At 35.6% G+C, this 21,092-nt stretch overlaps 1 protein-coding gene across 4 annotated transcripts in view; it reads right to left on the bottom strand.

The window, feature by feature from the left end:
- Nucleotides 1–21,092, bottom strand: part of LOC131063486 (DNA mismatch repair protein MSH4) — a 223,565-nt gene that overhangs the window by 31,131 nt on the left and 171,342 nt on the right. For 3 of the 4 annotated variants that reach the window (XM_057997313.2, XM_057997312.2, XM_057997314.2), the window contains exons 16-19: nt 1,626–1,769; nt 1,466–1,536; nt 1,224–1,282; nt 879–1,035 (exon numbers count right to left, since the gene is read on the bottom strand). In XM_057997313.2, the coding sequence (XP_057853296.2) occupies nt 879–1,035; nt 1,224–1,282; nt 1,466–1,536; nt 1,626–1,769 (431 nt within the window). The remainder of the gene's footprint in view (nt 1–878; nt 1,036–1,223; nt 1,283–1,465; nt 1,537–1,625; nt 1,770–21,092) is intronic. The other variant, XM_057997315.2, reaches the window with a different exon arrangement.

Here is a 21,092-nt window from a genome sequence, read left to right as displayed (position 1 = left end):
CAGCAAAAGGTCACAGGACGCTAACAAAACCCTAGAAAGAAGGAAAATCAGAGGGTCCCTAGTAGCAATGGGGCGATGTGTGGAAAAAGGTCACAACAGGAACTTGGGGCTTTCGGAGCTTCGAGGTTGAGGACTTAGGAACTTGGGAACCTGGGGGTCCCAGAGTTCCGGGGAAGACTTGGGAACCTTGAGGGTTTCGAAGTTCTGGGGTTGAGGGCTTAGGAGCTTGGGAACTTGGGGGTTTCGAAGTTCCGGGGTTGAGGACTTAGGAACTTCCTTCTGACAAGAGAACACTTCACACTTCATGATTCCATTGTTTTCTCTTTGATCAACTGAGGCAACGCTGGTCCATAGAACATATCTCTGATCGGTTCTCGCTGATGGACCAAGGGTGTCATAAAATGACAACAGTGTCTTCTATAGGGTATTGAGTATGATGACCATTAGGGAGGGTATTAAAATAATATTATATCTATTCTATAATGGTCATCTTCTATTCTTAGTGGTCATTTTAGTTGTCGACTTATTTAGCTTTTTAGCTTTTTAGTCAACTTATTTAGTTTATTTAGTCTTTTAGGTGTAACTATTGCTTCTTTTATAAGAAAGCATGGTTTGCTTTTTAGTTTTAAGCTTTATTTAGCTTTTTAGCCTTTTAGTTTTCACTTAAACGATTTGTTCTTTTTATAGAACATCATCTTGTAAACCCTATATATACGGTTGTATATTCTTGAATAAATCATTCAATTATTTTTCAATAAGGCCTTCACTAATCAATCTACAAAATGCATGAAGTACCCAATTCCTGCTTACAATGGTAATTGGACTGAATAAGAATAAGAAAAAGAAAAATGAAATAGAAATGCAAAATTGAACAACACCGTGCTAGAATTGGTCTCCAGATTGTCTCCAGTTCCTATACGAGTAAACAAACGATCCACAACTCTAAATGTGGCAAAATGAGCAGGAACATAGCAACCAATTTGAGCAAGGATCACTATAAGGCAAACTTGCTTAAGAAAAGTGCTCTTTCCACTCCTGAAAATTAAGTCATATAATTAAAAAATATTTCTGCATTGTATTATTAGTAATCAAGTTTCATATCTGACACTATTGCAATATTCCTACTCCATTTTAAAAAAAAATTAGTGCCAAAGAATTTTCCTACTGCAAAAGAGAAACAAGCTAACAGAAATTAAAAAAAAAACAGTATTATGGTTACACACATGTTCGGTCCCATGATAATAACCATATTGGAAGCTTCTGATAGGAAAGTATTGTTTGCCTGCAATAAAGACATTTTTTACTTTATTATTATTTACATTGACAACTCTATTTATTGTGCAAGTCAAAAGTCAATTCATGTTCTAGTGTCATCAACAATGGATGGAAGTGTATGTGTAGATTGAATTTATCTCATTAAAATCAAACTAGTAGAATAAATAATGAAATGAGATTAAAAACTCACAACAAATCCTCCAGGGCGAATACATTCAATAACAGGGTGCCTTCCTGCCTCTATTGCCATTGGGCCATTTTCTTATGACCTCAAACAACATCAGAAAACATTACTATTATTTCATAGGTAGTTAATGTCTTTCCCTGAAACATCTCGTGGAAGTGTATACCTGTGAACTCAGGTCGTGTGTAGTGGTCAACAGGTTTACTCAATATCATATGGGCAAAAGAATTTACAATCATGTCCAGGAGACACAAAGATTCTGAAAGAAGAATAAGGAAAAAGATGTCTTCCCTTACAGAATCAATTAATCCTGCACAAAAGTCATGTGTTAGCTGCTTGAAAAAATACCCAAAAACATATGTATCATCATTTTTTACATCAAACTTGCAATAGTGACAGATAGCGGAAAATTGGATATAATCTAGCATTTAAAAAAATAATATTCAAGAAAACTTTCATAAATTACAATCAAATTTTGTTTTCAGAGATTCTGTATTTAATCTTGTTGTAAAAATTACTTCAAGAACTGTTACAAGGTGGTAGTAATGTTATTAGAGACGTGATACCAATGCACACAAACCAAAACATGTTTTTTAAGGCCTTCCACACTTATGGTTCATTCTTACTTAAATGTATTGTTCTTTTCCTTTTTTGTCATCTATACAAATCTAGCACACTCTTTTACAATGTAGATTACTGATTAAGCCAAATATAACATGCCTATGAGGAAAGTTTCAACTTCCAAGTATAGAACAAAATGTTGATAATTTCTGTGTGTAGGAGAAAACATTTTAGCATGTTAAAAAATTGCAATGGGCTGTTAAGTTTATTCAAATTCTATGATCAAGAGGATAGAAGAGATGAAGATATAATCTGAAATCAAATTTGAACTGCTGTAGTGTAACTGGAAGGATGCACAACACTTATCGATTTCGTTATTGTGTTCCTCCTCATTGTATGCATGTTATATATATGTAGATGAGGGGGTACGTAGTGAAGAGATATGTCTTCCCACGTGGGAAGACACATCTCTTCCCTACGTACCACTCATGATAACCCAGCACGTTAACACCATTAAGATCATTGCTGATCGTGAGGAACACGATTATGAATCGCTTAATCATAGCCCGTTAACATGACAGGGTGTGACCGGTGGTAAACACCATAATTCAATTTAGATATTATTTCTTTATTATTTACTTGTTAGCGTATATACTAATAGTTTATCTATTAATATATGTGTGAACATGTAATCAATTCATGCATCGGAATTATGAAATTGTACGACCGACGTTACAAGAATTAACACTCCCTCTTAGCTAGGGAGGACACATTTTTTGTTAGAGAAAACATCACAATTCATCCATTGATTGTGAAGAGAAAAGCTATCACACCATAGTGATATTCAGAGATATGGTTCAACAATGAATATCAAGTCTCATGATACTCACCATAACTCATAGTTATCAAGTAAGGTATGTGCACTTGGCATCAAGTCACATGATGCCTACCATACTGATAATGATTCATGGCATGTCCACGAATATTATGTCCATAATATTCACCATGAAGATCTCTATCATAATTATGGTTTATTTAATGATACCAACCAACTGATATCTACCATAATCTCTCAGAGATATATACTATCATGACATGTCCACAGATATCAAGTCACATGATATCCATCAAGATAGATAAATTGATAATTGTAAAATCGTCACCTTACAATATCAATTTGAAACAAGTGTTCATTATTGAAAAGTCGTCACCCTTCAATAATGTTCACAGGGGGGCCCATGAAGTCATGGATTTACACACATGACAAAAGAGTTTACACATTAAACATCTTAAATATATTAGTATATCAGAATAAATGAGACTCTATCTCAAATTTAAATAACATTTTCAACCATACCAAGTTTATCTCTAAAATGTTCAATCTTGATCCTAGAGAGAGGCTTGGTAAGAATGTCTGCAATTTGATCACTTGTACTAATATAATTTAGTTGGATAACATTCCTTTCCACCATATCTCGAACATAGTGATAAGGAATCTCAATGTGTTTAGACCTGTCATGAAATACTGGGTTCATTGAGAGCTTGATGCAACTTTGATTGTCACAATAGATGATAGTAGGATTTAAGGGCTGACCAAATAGTCCTACAAGCAATTTCTGGAGCCATACTGCTTCTCTTGCTCCCATGGAGGCTGCAATGTATTAAGCTTCTGCAGAACTCTGAGCAGTTGAAGACTGTTTTCTACATATCCATGAGATCATTCCTGATCCTAAACTGAAGCAACATCCTGATGTGCTTTTCCTGTCAACTACGCTTCCAGCCCAATCAGAATCAGTGAATCCATGTAGGTCAAGGTCTACATGTTTATATTTCAGACCAAAACCAATAGTTCCTCAAAGATATCTCAGAATATGCTTTGCAGCAACAAGATGTATTTCCCTAGGTTCACACATGAACCGACTTAGTGTATTAACAACATAACATATATCAGGTCTTGTGTTTACCAAATACATCAGAGATCCAATAATCTGTTTGTAGAGGGTAGGATCTGCAAAATCTGATTCTGTAGCTGCTTCCTTTAGCTTGTGCAGATTTGTCTCCATAGGTGTGGCCATGGATCTACAATCCATCATTCCAAATCTCTTGATTATATCAATGGTGTATTTTCCTTGATTAAGGATTATACTATCTGCCTATTGCCAAACTTCCAATCCAAGGAAGTAGTGAAGAATTCCTAAATCCTTCATATCAAACTCAGAGGCTAATTCTTTCTTACACCGAGAAATATGATTATCCTCTCCTGTGATTAGTAGATCATCAACATAAAGAATAAGGATTAATAATTCACCATTGATTACCTTGTAGTAGAGATTTGGATCTTCTTCATTCTCGAAAAATCCTAATTCCAAGAGATAGTGATCAATTCTTTCATACCATGCTCTGGGAGCCTGTTTCAGTCCATATAGGGCTTTTTTTAATTTGCAGACATGTGATTCAGCCTTATGAATCACAAAACCTTCAGGTTTCTCCAAATAAACTTCTTCTTCAATCTTACCATTCAAAGAAGTAGTCTTAACATCCATTTGATGGACTTTCCATCCTTTAGATGCTGCAATAGCCAAAACTGCTCGGACATAAGTGTATCTGGCAATTCATAGTCAAGACTCAATACCTTCTTCCTGTGAGAAACCTCTAGCAACAAACCTTTCTTTGTGCTTCTCAATGCTGCCAGTTGCTGCATGTTTGATTTTGAAGAGCCATTTAGAAGATACCACAGATTTGCCTTTAGGCCTAGGCACAATATCCCAGACATCATTTTTCAGAATTGACTGATACTCTTTTGACATAGCATCTTTCCAAACTTGATGCTTGAGAGCGTCTCCAACACAGGAAGGTTCTGCATCAATGGTCTCACTCATCAAGGCAACATAACTGGAAAATAGGTTAGGTCTCTTACTTTCTCTGAAGGTCCCCTTTGGAGCAGCATAATTTTCAGCTTCTTGAAGCATCTTTTTAGCCCAGAGTGGTCTCTTCCTAGTTTCGGGATAATGTTCTTCTAAAGGTAAGTCTTGAACTTCATGCTCAACGTTTTCAGGGGTCTCCCTCTGAATCTCAGGGGTGGGATCCTCATCCATGCTTGTAGGGGGATCTTGGAGTTCTAATTCATTAGAGCTTTTGGACCTCTTGAATGCTATGTCTTATCTCTGCTTAGTTCAATTTGCTTTTGTCCAGGTATGTATACTTTGTAAGCCTTAGAGGTTTCACTATACCCAACAAATACCCCTTTCTTTCCAGAAGGTTCTAACTTTGATCTCTTTTCTTTGGGAACATGAACATAGATTGGACACCCAAAGATCCGAAGATGACTTATGTCAGGTTTGTTACCAGTAAAGGCTTCTTCAAGGGTTTTATTATCAAGAAGAGAATGATGACATCTATTTTGAATGTACACAACTGTCCTAGATGCTTCAACCCAAAATGAGGTTTCTATATTTTGGTCAAACAACATAGCCCTAGCAGCTTCTACTATAGTCATGTTCTTTCTTTTAGCTACCCCATTTTGTTGTGGGTTATAAGGTACATTTAACTCCCTCGTGATCCCAACATTTATACAATAATCTTTAAATATATAAGAAGTGTATTCCCCCCCATTGTCTGTTCTTAAGGTTATGATTTTCTTACCTGTCATGTTTTCTGCAAGAGCTTTGAATTCCTTAAATTTAGAAAGGATTTCTTTAGACTCTTTGTACCTCAGAAAATATATTCAGGTCTTCCTAGAATAATCATCTACAAATATTACATAATATAAAAATCCCCCTAAGGAGGGTATAGACATGGGTCCACATAAATCAGAATGAACTAATTCTAATACATTTTTGGATTTCCAATTGCTAGAATTGAAAGACCCTTTAGTATTCTTTCCCAAGGCACACCCCTTGCAGGCTCCTTCTGAACTGTGACTTAGCTTGGGTAAGCCAATCACCATCTTCTCTATCTTAGGTAGGGCAAGGAAATGAAGGTGCCCTAATCTTCTGTGCCAAAGTTCATTCGAATCTGGGGTCTCATGAATCAAGGCTTGAGGTGGAGTGGTGCAAAGTCTGCAGAGGCTCCCTTGTCTTACTCTAATGGTGTGGGCTTTCTTGATGGTGGAGTTCTTTGACCAAGCAAGTACCTTTCCTTCCATAAAGGTTAATCTGTAACCCTTATCTTCAAGTGCAAAAACTGAGACAAGGTTTCTCTTTATACTAGGTACAAATAGAACTCCAGTCAGCTGTAGGGATATGCCTGACTTTAGGTTGATATTACAGGTTCCTATTCCCATAACTGGATAATTTGAGTCATCACCAATTGCCACTTCTTCATTTGAATTTTCCACAAGTATATCTAGGTGCTCACGAAATCCAGTGACGTGTCGAGATGCTCCGCTGTCAATCACCCATGTGTTGGAACTGGAGGTGACTTGACTAGAGAGGGCTGAGTAGAAGACTAGTTTCTCAGAATCACTCCCTTTCTTAACTTCTACCATTGAAGCCTGTTGCTTGATCCTGTCTGGACACTTCATTGCATAGTGCCCATATTGGTCACATCTGAAACATTGTACTTCAGAAATGTCTCTCCTTTTCTTTGAAGACCCCTTTCCATTTGAGCCATTGTCCCTCTTTCTCTTAAAGTTCTTCTTCTTTCCTTTCTTGTGAGAATTAGAGTTTAGAACTTGAATGTCCTCATTACCATTGTTTTGTTTTATTCCTCTTGTGACAAGCCAAGATTCCTCTTGAATGCAATCGGTTTTCAATCTATCAAACTTAGGAAATTTAGAACGAGCACTAATTCCTTGAATGAACGATTCCCATGAGGTAGGAAGTCCATTTAGGGCCATCATAGCAAGTTCTTTGTTGTCTACTAGATGTCCAATAGTGGATAGTTGATCCCTAAGCTCAGTGATCCTCAAGAAATAGGATGTAACTGTATCTCCTTTATTCATCTTTATATGGTGTAGTTGATTCTTCAAGGTGAGAGCCCTGCTAGTGTTGTTGATTTCATAAATGTTAGCTAGGGATTTGAACATCTGAAAAGCCGTCTCATATTTAGAAATAACAGGCACAATGTGGTCTCCCACTGAATCCACAATTATCTTAAGAGCCTTCTCACTGTCCTTGCTCCACTGAATTTTCTCCGTATCATCCGAGGGTTTAGGAATTTCACTTTTGACATGGGAGTCAATTTTATTTTCCTTCAAAACAAGCATGATCCTGAATTTCCAAGATACAAAATTTGATGCTCCATCTAGTAGATCTTCAAACCTAACTCCGGTTGCCATTAGGATTATAGGAATGTGATCTACTAAGAGTCGGGTGAAAGTCTATATGATCGTTATAGAATTTAATTTGATCTTCCTTAACTTAGCTTTGATACCATGTTAAGTTTATTCAAATTCTGTGATCAAGAGGATAGAAGAGATGAAGATATAATCTGAAATCAAATTTGAATTGCTGTAGTGTAACTGGAAGGATGCACAACACTTATCGATTTCATTATTGTGTTCCTCCTCATTGTATGCGTGTTATATATATGTGGATGAGGGGGTACGTAGTGAAGAGATATGTCTTCCCACGTGGGAAGACACATCTCTTCCCTACGTACCACTCATGATAACCCAGCACGTTAACACCATTAAGATCATCGCTGATCATGAGGAACGCGATTATGAATCGCTTAATCATAGCCCGTTAACATGAAAGGGTGTGACCGGTGGTAAACACCATAATTCAATTTAGATTTTATTTATTTATTATTTACTTGTTAGAGTATATACTAATAGTTTATCTATTAATATATATCAAAGTTCCCAGACTCGGACTCGGCTCTGACTCGGCAAGGCTGACTCGACTCGTGACTCGGCTCGGACTCGGCAATGACTCGGCAACGACTCGGCAAAATAAGAAAACCCTTGAAATTTAGAGATTTTTAACGATTTAAAACTTGTTTCATACACCCATTATTGAATTAAGCTTAAAGACACTATAACATCATCAAATAGAAGCTAATTTGATCACATACATAAACATACATCCATCACATGCGTAGAAATGTAAATTGTAGCTGAAGGAATTAGAAAACATAGATATATAGAGTTATAAATGTTGTCCAATGTATATAAAATCCATGACTTCAAATGTTCCCAAACATATATGTAACTGTAAAGTGTAAACAAAAACAAGTCTATGGCTCAGGCTATGGCTCAGCCTCGTCTATCTGCCTCCTAGAAAGGCATCTAAGGTAGGTCCTGGATGACTGAGTAGCCATAGTCTCTGCCTGTGATGTGCCAGTCTGAGTAGCCATAGGTGTTGGGGACGAGGGGACGTGTTTCTGGGACAGGGGGACCAAGGGCCTAAGTTTGGGGACGACAGGGGACGACGACAAGGGGGTGGCGGGGTGGTGGTGCTGATATAGTTATACATATACATATAGTACTTGAAAAACTAGTTTTGAAAAGATGTATGACAGTATTACAGTATAAGAATTACATTTTCAAATGAGACTATAGGAAATTTGAAATACTAAATCTAAATACCAATTACCAAGATTTCTAAGTTGTGTTGTTATATGGAGCCTAATCAGAGTCAGAGGTTAGATTTTCCCTACTTCTATCGGCGCAGTTTCCCCCTATATTTTTCAACGGGGGTTTGGGGGCAGCGCCCCCAACTTGGGGTCAAGGGGCAGCGCCCCTTGCGCGTTCCCTGTCGCGATACAGGGCGGGGTCGAGGGGCAGCGCCCCGTGAGGCCAAAAATACTTGAATTATTTTCTAAAGGCGTCGGGTGTTATAAGAAAGGGAAATGGCGAAAAAAGTCATTAAAAAATGTTATGTTTTTTTTTTTTTTTTTACTGCACTTTATTTAGTGACTCCAGCCGAGTCACAACCCTCGGACTCGGCGGGTCAGGGAATGACTCGCCTGACTCGGCGAGTCAAGCGAGTCACGCCCTCTGACCCGTCCGAGCCCGGGTCAGGGTCACCGTGACCCGGCAGGGGTCACCCGGCCCGCTGACTCGCGTGACTCGCCGCGAGTCACGGAACTCTGATATATATATATATATATGAACATGCAATAAATTCATGCATTGGAATTATGAAATTGTATGATTGACGTTACAAGAATTAACATGGGCAATAATTTTAAAAGAAAAAATTAAGAGGTTGGAAATATAAGCCAACTGATGAAGTATTAGGGAATGAGAATTTTGAAAGTAAAGTTGTGAGAAGTAAGGACTATTTAAGAGGGTTATCAGTATAATAATAATAATAGTAATTTACTATGAGAATATAAATAATATTATAAAACAAGATATTATGGTGCTCAATGAGAGAAACAGTCAACATTTGGTAATAAGAAATTCATCTTCTACATTTATGCAGGATTGAGAATATTGAATTGATTCAAATTTCTGCCCTTCTTTATGGTGCATAATTGTGTTCTCTGCTAAAATTAGAAATTCATGTGGCTCCAAAGAAACATATGAGTCACATCTGAACATGTAAAACATTAGTAAATAAGTTTTTTGTCCAGTTAAGTTTGTCCATGGTGACAAAATTTCTCTCATCAGTCTTTAAAGCTAGATATTCCTGAAAAGAAAACACCAAACTACCTTTGACAATTTAAGGAAGATGCCTTAGACATAGGTAGAAATACAGGTACTCAGTTATGATGATATAAATGAAGAAATACTTGATATCCCATATATCTCATAATAACATTTAGTCGTAGCTTGCTGTAGATAAGGTTAACTGTAATTTTTAGCTTATATATAATTCTGTAAAGCATATGCAGGGGATTGTGGCCAGCTTACAAACTGTTCCTAACAATTCTATATCTTAATCTTATCTCAACTCAAAAAAGGGAGATTCTTTGGTTCTCCACATACAAAATTTTCCATGTATCTTGGAGATACTATGCATAAAAAATGTTCTTAATAAGAACAATGTCATTTCTAGATATCATGTATCTTATTTGTAACTTTTTATATATGTTAGTGTTTTAATTTGGACCATTCAATGTGACATGAAAAAGAACAAGGTATACAATAAAACAATTCTTTGAATTAAAAGGAGAAGCTCCTTGTAAACAAAAACCAACCCAAAACCCTAAATTGACCAATATGTATTTTCTATTTACAATCTATATATTCTATACAATGTTTTCTAAGCTAGTTCGCACATAACAAATAAACTAAGGGTGTCTTACTGAATTTCCTTAGGAAAAAAGCTGATATGCACCTCTAGTTAAGAAAAAATACTTTTATGCTTTTTAACTAAATGAAAACCCTATAATAACTACTATGCTTACATTATTTTGCTAGATACAAAGATTGATCAATGCAAATACAAACAAGGATTGAATAAGCTTAAACAAAAGGTCAAACACTTTGGTAGATTGAATCAAGAAATAGTACAACTCCGCAATCTCCAAATTAGAATAAGCTTGCAATACAAAGCATGCAAACTCACTGAAAGCAATTTAATCTACCTCAACACACATCCACACAATGTTATAAGCTAAACATGGTACTTACATCCAAAGCTACAATGATCAGCAACACCTACCACAATTCAAAGCTTCTAACAATTGTTAAGTAATATTTAACTCATAAAAGCACACAAGACATAATACTTCAACACAAGTTGGGTAGAAAAATAGGTAAAATAAAATTCTATTGATTAAAACTAAATTTTGAATCCTAAATAAGTACCACAAGCGCTTATTTACAATCTTTACAAAACTATTGCATGAAAAATATAAAAAAAATCTGAGTACAATTTCTACCCTAAGTATAGACTACTTGCATCCAAGGCAAGCTTTATTGAAAAAATTAATCATCTATGTTACTGGATTTGTGGGTTTGGGTTTGGAAGTGAGTTCAGGTGCTATTCGGGTTTAGGTTCTTTGGGGTTCCACCTTAGGTTTGTACTCGAGCGTCCAAACCGAACCTAAGTGTTTCCGACATTGTGGGTGTCCAAAAAAGGGCCCCACAAGTCAAAAGAACCATTTAAAAGACCTCAGGTTTGTACTTGAGCATCCAGACCGAACCCAGGTGTTTCCAACATCGTGGGTGTCCAAAAAAGGGCCCCACAAGTCAAAAGAACCATTTAAAAATTAGAAATTCCCGCCAGCCCTAATTTTGCCCCACCTTTCCTTCTTTTTGTCATTTCACCTCATTTTTTCAGCACAAAACTTGCATTCTCACCTTTTATTTCTCCTAGCTGGTTTTGAAGGTTGCTGATTTAGATTCTATAGTTGCACAGCTTGCCCAAGTCTCTATAGATGAGGCATCTCTTGCACTTGACATAGACATAGCTAGTGGGAGTGGCAATCTAATGGATTGTGGTTCAAATGAAGTTGGACCAAATGTTGACCTTGATGCTTTTGATGAAGATGAATATGGATAATAATTATGCATTGTAATTTGAATTTTCATCGTGTAATGACATTTTGAGACTTGAATATTATCATTTTTTCAAATTATGAATATGATATTAAGGGGTATTTAAAATTTTTATTTATTGGCAATTATGGATTTATGAGTATGTATGTATGTAGGTATGTGTATATATATATATATGTATGTATGTATGTATGTATGTGTGTGTGTGTATATATATATGTATGTATATATATATATATATAAATATATACATATACACATATATACATATCTATATATATAAATATACATATATACAATTTTACTTATTTTTTATAATTTTGATGTTTGAACAAATATATATGTATGTGTATATATATAATATATATATATGTGTGTGTGTGTGTGTGTATATATGTTTATACATGTATGTATGTATATATATAAGTATATATGTATATTACTATATATACATATACATATACATATATATAAATATATACAAATATATACATCTATATAAATATATACATATATATATAAATATATACAAATATATACATCTATATAAATATATACAATATATATACATATCTATATATACATATATACATATAGATTATACATATCTACATATCTATATACATACACACACACACACACACATATATATATGGGCATACCTATTGTTGACTTGGTGGTCAGCACCTCCTTTGGGGTTTGCGACATGGCTTAACCGCCTCCTGTGGATCTGGGTAAGTTTGGCGTTTGTAGCGGGCATTGATAGCTCGAGCTTTTGGCACAATGACAAACATACCTACAATTGGTATCAAAGCCTTGGGTCATGGGTTCGAACCCCGAGAGGTCTCCTTCATTCCGTCGGTACGGAACCCTCAGTCAATGCTAAGGGGGAGATTGTTGACTTGGTCGTCAGCACCTCCTTCGGGTTCACAACATCGCTTAACCGCCTCCCATGGATCTGGGTAAGTATGGCGTTTGTAGCGGGCGTTGATAGCTTGAGCGTTTGGTGCAACGACAAACATACCTACACCTATAACCATACCCAAGGGGAAAAATATTGTCATACTTGTGTACCCAAACCTGTATCCTGTATGTAGAGCCGTACCTGCATTAGGATCTTAGACTACTATTAAATTTGAAAGAAAGCAATCTTTAGTTACACTCTTGATAAAAATTTCTATAAACCATCAATAGACATTCTAGATTGTCATTTAAAAATAGCCTCTTTAGAATTTTGTCATCTTCTTGCTAACAATAATGATAAAATAAGTCCAAGTTTTTTACACAATTGGGTATTTCGCTCTAGCAATCATTCGAATAAAGCTTTTATTGTTTTGATCAAGGGAAGACATCTAACAAAACCCTCAAACCCTAATAGTTCATTCTTGGTGATTGGAATCTAAAACTTGTTTGGAATGATGCCAAAACCATAATCACATGACTGACTATGATGAGTGAAATCTTTTTTGTTATGTCTGAAATTTTCTGATATCTATTAGAAATTGGGGACATCCGGAAGGCCTGCAAGATTCCACTGGAAAAAAAGTAAAGGTTACAACAGATCAGGTATCATGAATGATGTTTGAATAAAACAACAAATGCTGCTGCTTATATGATGAAAACCTCTTGCGTTATACTTCCAAAAACGATTGCTTTGCTGCTGTACCTGTTGTTGATTTCTGATATAACTGTTGTTGGAAACTTTATTGGACAGTAATGAAGAATGCTATTGATGATTTGTTGACAGCCATGATAAGAAAATGGTGATACAAAATTTCTGATATGCTCCTCGAAATTTTGTATCCCTGTCAGAAATTATACTCCTCGAAATTCCATGTAATCTAACAACTTCTTTAAAGAACAAATTAGCAATGTTAGTGGCATCACTAGTCTTCTTACATGGAATGAAATGCACCATTTTCGAAAATCTATCTACCACCACAAAGATTGAATCTTGCCCCTTTGTGTACGAGGTAAACCCAACACAAAATCCATACTTACTGAATCCCAAGGTTTGGCTGGAACTGACAATGGCTGGTAAAGCCCAGCGTTTTGTCTTCTTCCCTTAGCAAGTTGACAAATTTTGCACTTCTCTACATACTTTCTCACATCTGCATGCATCTTAGGCCAAAAATAATGAGTATTTAATTGCAAATAAGTCTTATCCTGCCTAAAGTGACCAGCAAGACTACCACTATGTTTTTCCTTCAACAAATTATCCCTCATGGAGCCTCGAGGGATACACAATTGGTTCCCCTTGAAGAGAAAACCTTCTTGAATCATGTAGTCCATCCAAGGCTCTCTATTCCTTCAAATAGGATCAAGGCAAGCTTCATATACTTCATTAAAATCAACATCCTCTATATACAATTCCTTCAAACCTTCAAAACCCACACTTTTAGTTTGTATCTCACATAGCAGCAAACTCTTCCTACTTAAAGCATCAACAACTTTATTCATTTGGCCACTCTTATGTTTCAGAACAAAATTATAACTCTAAAGATACTCAACCCATTTAGCATGCCTCTGATTCAACTTTTGTTGGCTATTAATGAACCGCAAATCATGATTATCTATATACACAACAAACTCCTTAGGCAGTAAATAATGTCTCCATTTCTTAAGAGATTGAACCAAAGCATATAACTCCAAATCATAAGAAGAATATTTCCTCTTAGCATCATTAAGCTTCTCACTGAATATGCAACCGGTTTACCTTCATGGCTTAGGACCACCCCAATTGCTAACCCACTAGCATCACATTCTACTTGAAACACCTTGTCAAAATCACGCAAAGCAATAATGGGCTGCTCACTTACCTTCTTCTTAAGAAATCTGAATTTTTCTTCAGCCTCCTTAGTCCACACAAATGGTCTTTTACTCCCTTTTATGGTCTAAAGAACAGGTACTACTACATGATTGAAATTTCTTATAAACTTTCTGCTTGTGCATTAGTGTTATGGAATCATGTTAATTTAAATTTATGAATTTCCTTTAAGTTTAATGTGATATTGTATCGTTTAGAAATAAAAATTTTCTCAGATGTTTAGTTGGTTAGTTAGTTAGTGTTGTCCTCTGGGGTTTTCTTGGCAGGCATTACAATATCTGTGCTTTGATACCACTGAAATATCCCCTTGATTTTTTCCTAGTTTTAAACACAAGAAATTGCACCTGTTAACGTTAGCATAAGAAAATTCCAGCAAACTTAACCACTTGTTCAACGGGAGTATTTGATAACAACTTGGAAAAACGTATTGAAAATGAAGGGAATACAACTTGGCGGTATAACCAGCCACTTCCACTTTTCAGCGGGCAATACAAAACTAAACTCAACCACTTATTCAGCGGGAGTGTAAATAACAAATGCTGGAAAGTAACTGAATATGAATTTGGCGATAAACCAACCACTTCCACTTATTTAGTGGGTAACAAGGTTAGCTTCAAATCTAACAATTAAAGAACGTTGTTTAGTACTACTATAACAACAATTTATAATAAAGATAACAATGAAGCATCATGAGAAAAAATTGCTACTAAGATCCATGAAGTTAGAAAATCAATCGTAAAAAAACTGATAATTTATAGTGAAAATCAAGAGTTTAGAACAACAATACCCAATCTGATATGTAACAGTTGTAAACTGATTTTTCCAACCAGCAACATCGAAAAGATTTTCATAACTTCCTTGATTCTTCTCTGAATGAGCTCAAACTGAAAGCAAAGACACCATAAGGGCTAAGCGTCTAACTTCCAGCCACTACAAGTCCCAAACCAGCACCACAAATATGGCATGAATACCAATGCAGCCCAGATAAGATGGTACAACTAGTAAGAAGATACGACCAGCAGAGAAAATCAATCTCTCCACCAAAAGTCATGATACCTTGGGCATAGGAGCGCCCAGATCCAAGGAAAAGAACGAGCCAGTACCCACAAAAATCTAATCAAACCTCCAGTCGGTAGGAATGTAACTTTGAATCAACATAGACGGTTTTCACAATTCAAAAACCAAGCAAACTTCACTCACACCAGTTAGAAAACATCAAATCCACACAAAAATGAAATCTCCATTGGAATACCTTGGCAAGCTCTAGATGAAGTTGCACCATAATTAGCTAGGAATTATCTTTCAAACTCGAAACTGGAAGAAGATAGAAGGCACTCAACCCCGAAGCAAGAGTCTAAAAATATTTCAGCAACACTTCATTATCAAAATAATAGAATACCCAAATGAGCCTCTCAAACCTACTTTTGTAGCTCTCTCAAAGGGATCAACCCTCTTCTCCAGGCTATGTGGGATTAAAATTTTTACTTTATTTTATTTCCCTTCACATGTGCACAAATAACTTAATAAAAATTATTAATAATTCCCAACTTGGATGACCACATGAGAACATCTTTTAGAAACAACTTAAAGTCATTGAGCCTAGGTGTGGGGGTCAAAAAGCAACTTGGAATAATAAAATGACTTTAGATATTACCTTCTAGAAATAAACTCCAAGAGAACTGAAAAGACACCCCTTAGATCAGATTGCCAGAAATAGAAACCAAATGTTGTATTATACTGCTAAAAATAGTACTTACTAAAAATAGCATACTGCTAAAAATAGTGACTCCAAATACCTTCTAAGCACAATCCACGTAGCCATCAAAATTTACTAAAAATAGTAAGTTTAGAAATCTGCTTTGATGGAAATGCATGTAACACCATTTTGAAGCTCTCTAGAAACCTAGAAACACCCAGAGAGAAAACTGTCAGACTCTTGCAAAAAAACCCCTGAAAGCCTCCCAAAAGATGGAAATCCTAATTTTGTCTTTGTTTAGCCTACGGGCCTCTGGAATAGGCTAAAGGTCATCAAAAAGGACTAGTGCTGGAAAGGGGACATTATATGTGAAAAGTTTGGTGAAAGCCATGATATTTGCCTTCCAAGTTGGGCCTGGCTTATTTCTATCAATCCTCCAAGCATCAAAATAGTACTGAGATTTCGCCTTCAAATGTTTAAAAAGATCAAAGGGTGCAAGTTGTCCAAATTCGACCTTTAAAAGTAAAAGTGACTTAAAATACTCTTTCAAACACCTAGAAAAACACCAAAGAAAACATAGTAAAGGGGGGCCAAATGATATTCTAAGTTGCATTTTAAAACATAACTTCAAAAAACTCAGTGTTTTGATAACAACAAGATAAAAACGTCTTACTCCCATTGTCCTTGCAAACATCGAAAGTAGTACCGAACTTCACCTTTCAAGCATTTAAAAGGTCAAAATTTAAGATGAAATATCTTCAAAAATTCGATGTTTGGCAAATGAAAGTAAGTACTTTTCTTTTCCATCCTCCAAAGCCGAAAATAAAGCTGAAGTACTAAACATTTAAAAAGGCCAAAGTTTTAGAATATAAGCCAAAGTCGGCTTTGCAAACCAAAAGTGAAATGAAATGCTTTCCCCTTGACCCTTTCAAACGCCGATATAAATCTCAAACCTCTCTTGGAACCATAAAAAGTCAAATTTCAAAAGCCCCCCAAACAAACTTCGCCTTTGCTACCAAAAAGAGCGAAAAGTCTTACTCCCGAAATCTTTCTAAAGCCGAAAATGACACTGGAATTTTTTTCAAAGATTTTTTTTTAAAAGTTGTGGCTTTTGAAACGTAGAGCCCAAGCATAACACCCAAAATCCACATTAATAAGCTTGAGTTCGTTCAGAATGCAACGAGGGTAGAAAATCACGTCTAGAAAACATGCAAAGGGGGAAGTTAGGAAACGATCTCTAAGCTAAGACCATTGTAGAATCGCTGGAGAGAATCACATTGCCAAAAACAATTTCTAGAGCCACACAAAAGAGGGAAAATGTTGCAGAGGAGAAAACAATAAGTTTGTTGAAGAGAGGCACTGTAGAATTAGCAAAATGTAACCTTGTAAAACCGTGCCATTCAAGAAGGAGATTTTGCTATAAATCATTGCAAAAGAGGGAGCAATATCCAAGTTAGAATCATTACCATGCTAAGGGGAGGCCGTTGCAGAAACATCTCCGTAGAAGAAATTGCAAGGGCAAAGAAAAATATTGAGCAAAGAAAAATAAAAATCGTTTCAAAATCAAACCACATTGCCCTTCAAAAACACCCCACAGAAGCCAGCCATGGCAAGGAGAACAATGTTGCTCGGACATAGAGAAAGGCATTGCAAGGGAATCATTTTCAGAAGGGGGAGTAAATAGGAAAAACATATCAATCTTCGGTTTTAGCACGATAAAGTGAATTAAACTATGTTTCAGAAATTTTCTTAAGTCCCAAAATGTGCCCCAAATCTGAAAGTGGTGTTGCTTGTGTAAAACTATTGATTGCATGTTTAAAATTGCCTCTTTTCTTTTACACGGTTTAAATTGAAACTTTTTAGTCTCTACACTAACACCTGTGTGCTAACATTGTTTTTGGCAAGTTGACACCATTGAGTCAGTGGGACCCCGCAATGTTGTCCAAGTCATAATAGACAATGCAAAAAATTGTAGAGCTGTTGGTTTGTTGGTTGAGCAACGCTATGATCACATCTTTTGGACACCTCGTGCGGTACATTCACTCAATCTTATGCTACAAAGGATTGGGCGAAAAAAAAATGGATAAGAGATGTGTATGTAGAGGCTGAGGACATCCAGATGTTCATCACAAACCACCACATGTCTCAAGGGATTTTTAGAACTTATTCGAATTTGGAGCTACTGAAGGTAAGTGAAATAGTAATTTAATCTTACATTTTCTGATTTTTTTTAATTTTCAATGTTCATAATATCATTGTGTAAGCTATATTGTGTATTCTTCTTTAAAGTTTGGCTTTCTTTTTTAATCATTTGGCATTAATTTGTGTTATAGGTTGCTGAGACCCATTTTGCATCAAACACAATCGTCTTAAGATGACTTGTGAAAGTTAGAGTGGCACTATGCAATATGGTGATCAACACCAATTGGACTGTATGGAAGCAGAGTAGCACTGAGAGGGTAGAAAAAATTAGGGAGAGAATATTGAATGAGAAATGGTGGGATCTTGTTACATATCTCCTAAGTACCACTGAGCCCATCATGAGCATGATTCACTATATAGACATGGATAGGCCTTGCATAGGTGAGATTTATGATGGCATTGACTCAATGTTTGAAAAAATAAAGGTCGCTATAAATGAAAAAGAGAATGACCCCTAGGAGAAATTCTTCAAAGAACTGGAAGTAATTATTGTAGAAAGGTGGAATAAGATGACCACTCCTTTGCATGTTCTTGCCTATGCCTTGACACCTAAGTACTATAGCAATTAGTTTCTTGATAAACCAGGAAGGATTCCACCATGGAGAGATTTAGAAGTATCTGACGGGTACAAGGCAGCATTTCTTAGACTATATCCTAATGATGATTTGAGGATGTTGTTACAAATGAGTTCATAGAATTCGCAAATGGGAATGGTCTAAGTGTTGATGCACTTCGTCATAGATCCGAGAAGGATGCTCATAGCTGGTGGTACTTCCATGGCACATGCTTCCAATACCTACAACCCTTCGCTATAAAAGTTTTATCGCAAGTAAGTTTAATTAATTAAAATTTTAAATTTACAAGTTTTAGTTTATTTATAGTTTACTTTGTCTTCATAGGTTGCTAGTAATTTTATTTTTATTAATGTATAACTTTAATTCTTTACTTTGTCTTCATAGGTTGCTAATTCATCCGCTTCAGAAAGAAATTGGATCACATATTCTTTCATCCACTCAGTAATGCACAATAGGCTGCTATCAAAAAGAGCGGAGAATTTAGTATATGTGCATTCTAACCTACGTCTTCTTTCACACAAACAACGTGACTACACACAAGGGGAAACGAAGATGTGGGATAAAGAGCCAGAGCATACTGATTTGGATGCTCCTGCTTCTCAACTTCTTGCATTGACACTTGATGACTCGAAAATTGAGCCAACTTATAGTGCAAGTGCAAGTGGCATTGGCTCATCTAATGTCAATGTCAATGAGGAGGATGATGAATTAGATTATCCATTTGATGATTAAACTTTATATTGTTGAAAGTTGAAACAATGATACTTGAATATTTTGTCATTTTGATATTAAACTTGATGTATATGATGCTATTATGGTATGATGCTATGATTACAAGCTTATGTTTGTTTTGTTGTTTATATGATGCTATGTGACATGCAAATTTTAATTCATGCTTATAGGCTTCACAAATATCAATATATATAAATATATATATATATATAAAATTTACATGTTTTGTACTAACGAACCCAAACCCCTTTCACATTTTTGCCGTACCGGCGTACCGGGTTCTTCGAACCCGAACTGGTAACTTAGTATTATATTAATTACTTGACAAATGTTAATAGTCCTTTCTTATCTGAAGCGCTGCCTTTTGAACTTGAATAACACAAAAAAATTTACCTTTTTGAATGAGACAAGAATTTTGTCTTCTAGTGAAACAATTTGTCCTCTTAAACAAATTGCACCATTTGGAGAATGCATTATTAAATTAATAAATCACTACTGCATTAATTTGTTGTTTTCAACATTGTCTAGATCAGTTTCTTTTCACTGTGCTGGTCTCCTTTATAATATTTGATTTTCTTGTTTCTAATATATTTTCTGTTCTTATTAATGCTGATGACTTCTTGATTATCACTAATCGATATTAGTGCTGACTGCTGCTTTGCACCACACAAATGCAATCACTATTTGATAGAACCACTTCATTATAACTTTGTTGGTGCAATCAAACACATCGTCATTTACTTCAATCGCTTAGAATGTAATTGCTGTTGAAAACATACATAATTGATGTCTTCTTTAATATTAATTTTTTCCATTTCAATTTGAATTTCTGTCTCTAATTTCAACCAAAAATGCAATCTTCCGTTTTCTGGCTGTATACCTTTCTCTAACCTCTATTGCTGTCTTCTTTGATAACACAGTCGCTGCACATTGGTGTTGTTCTATGAAACATTGTGTAGTTTCCGTGAATGCTTGTAGATGGTCATTGTATTCTAGTCACTTCCTCCCTGATTCTGAAATCTCTTGCTTATCGTGTGTAGCAGCCAATATGAATAGATCGGCAAGCATAATCTTTGTCATGATCTTTCTCATTAACCAGAAGATGTACTAATACTTGTTAAAGCATCATTATTTAATTTATCCTTTTGACTTCTGAATTATGTTCTTCATCATTTCTGTGATCTTATCATTTGCATTATAGTAAATGTTTACATCTGCACATGATCACTTCTTATTTCCTTGGGTCTTGATAATGATCAAAACATGAGAACTCTTCAACCTTTCTTTCAAGAGCCCAAAATGCTTTGAATATCACCAATAAGAACAGCTTCAACACAATCTGATTCTAATGGCTTTGTATATCATTCATAAAATAATAGAGAGATCTTCATAAGCAAGTTGCCATAGAGAATGTCGCTCTTAATCTGTCCATCAACAATTTACGTATGTATTTCCACTCTTCACATCAATGACAAACATTGTCTTGCTTGTCTTCTTGACATCAATGACAACATTTCCAGCAGTATTTAAGTTTCTCTTTTGAAAATAAATAGTTTGGGCCACTTAAAATACTATTATTATTTCTCTTATTTCATCCCTTAGCCTATGAGAAATAAAGAATAGGTTAGAAGTCCTTAATTAAT

This window comes from Cryptomeria japonica, chromosome 6 (genome assembly GCF_030272615.1).
Source record: "Cryptomeria japonica chromosome 6, Sugi_1.0, whole genome shotgun sequence".
NCBI classification, from domain to species: Eukaryota; Viridiplantae; Streptophyta; class Pinopsida; order Cupressales; family Cupressaceae; genus Cryptomeria; species Cryptomeria japonica.
Note: the sequence above shows the minus strand (reverse complement) of the source record. Positions and strands in the feature narration are given on the sequence as shown.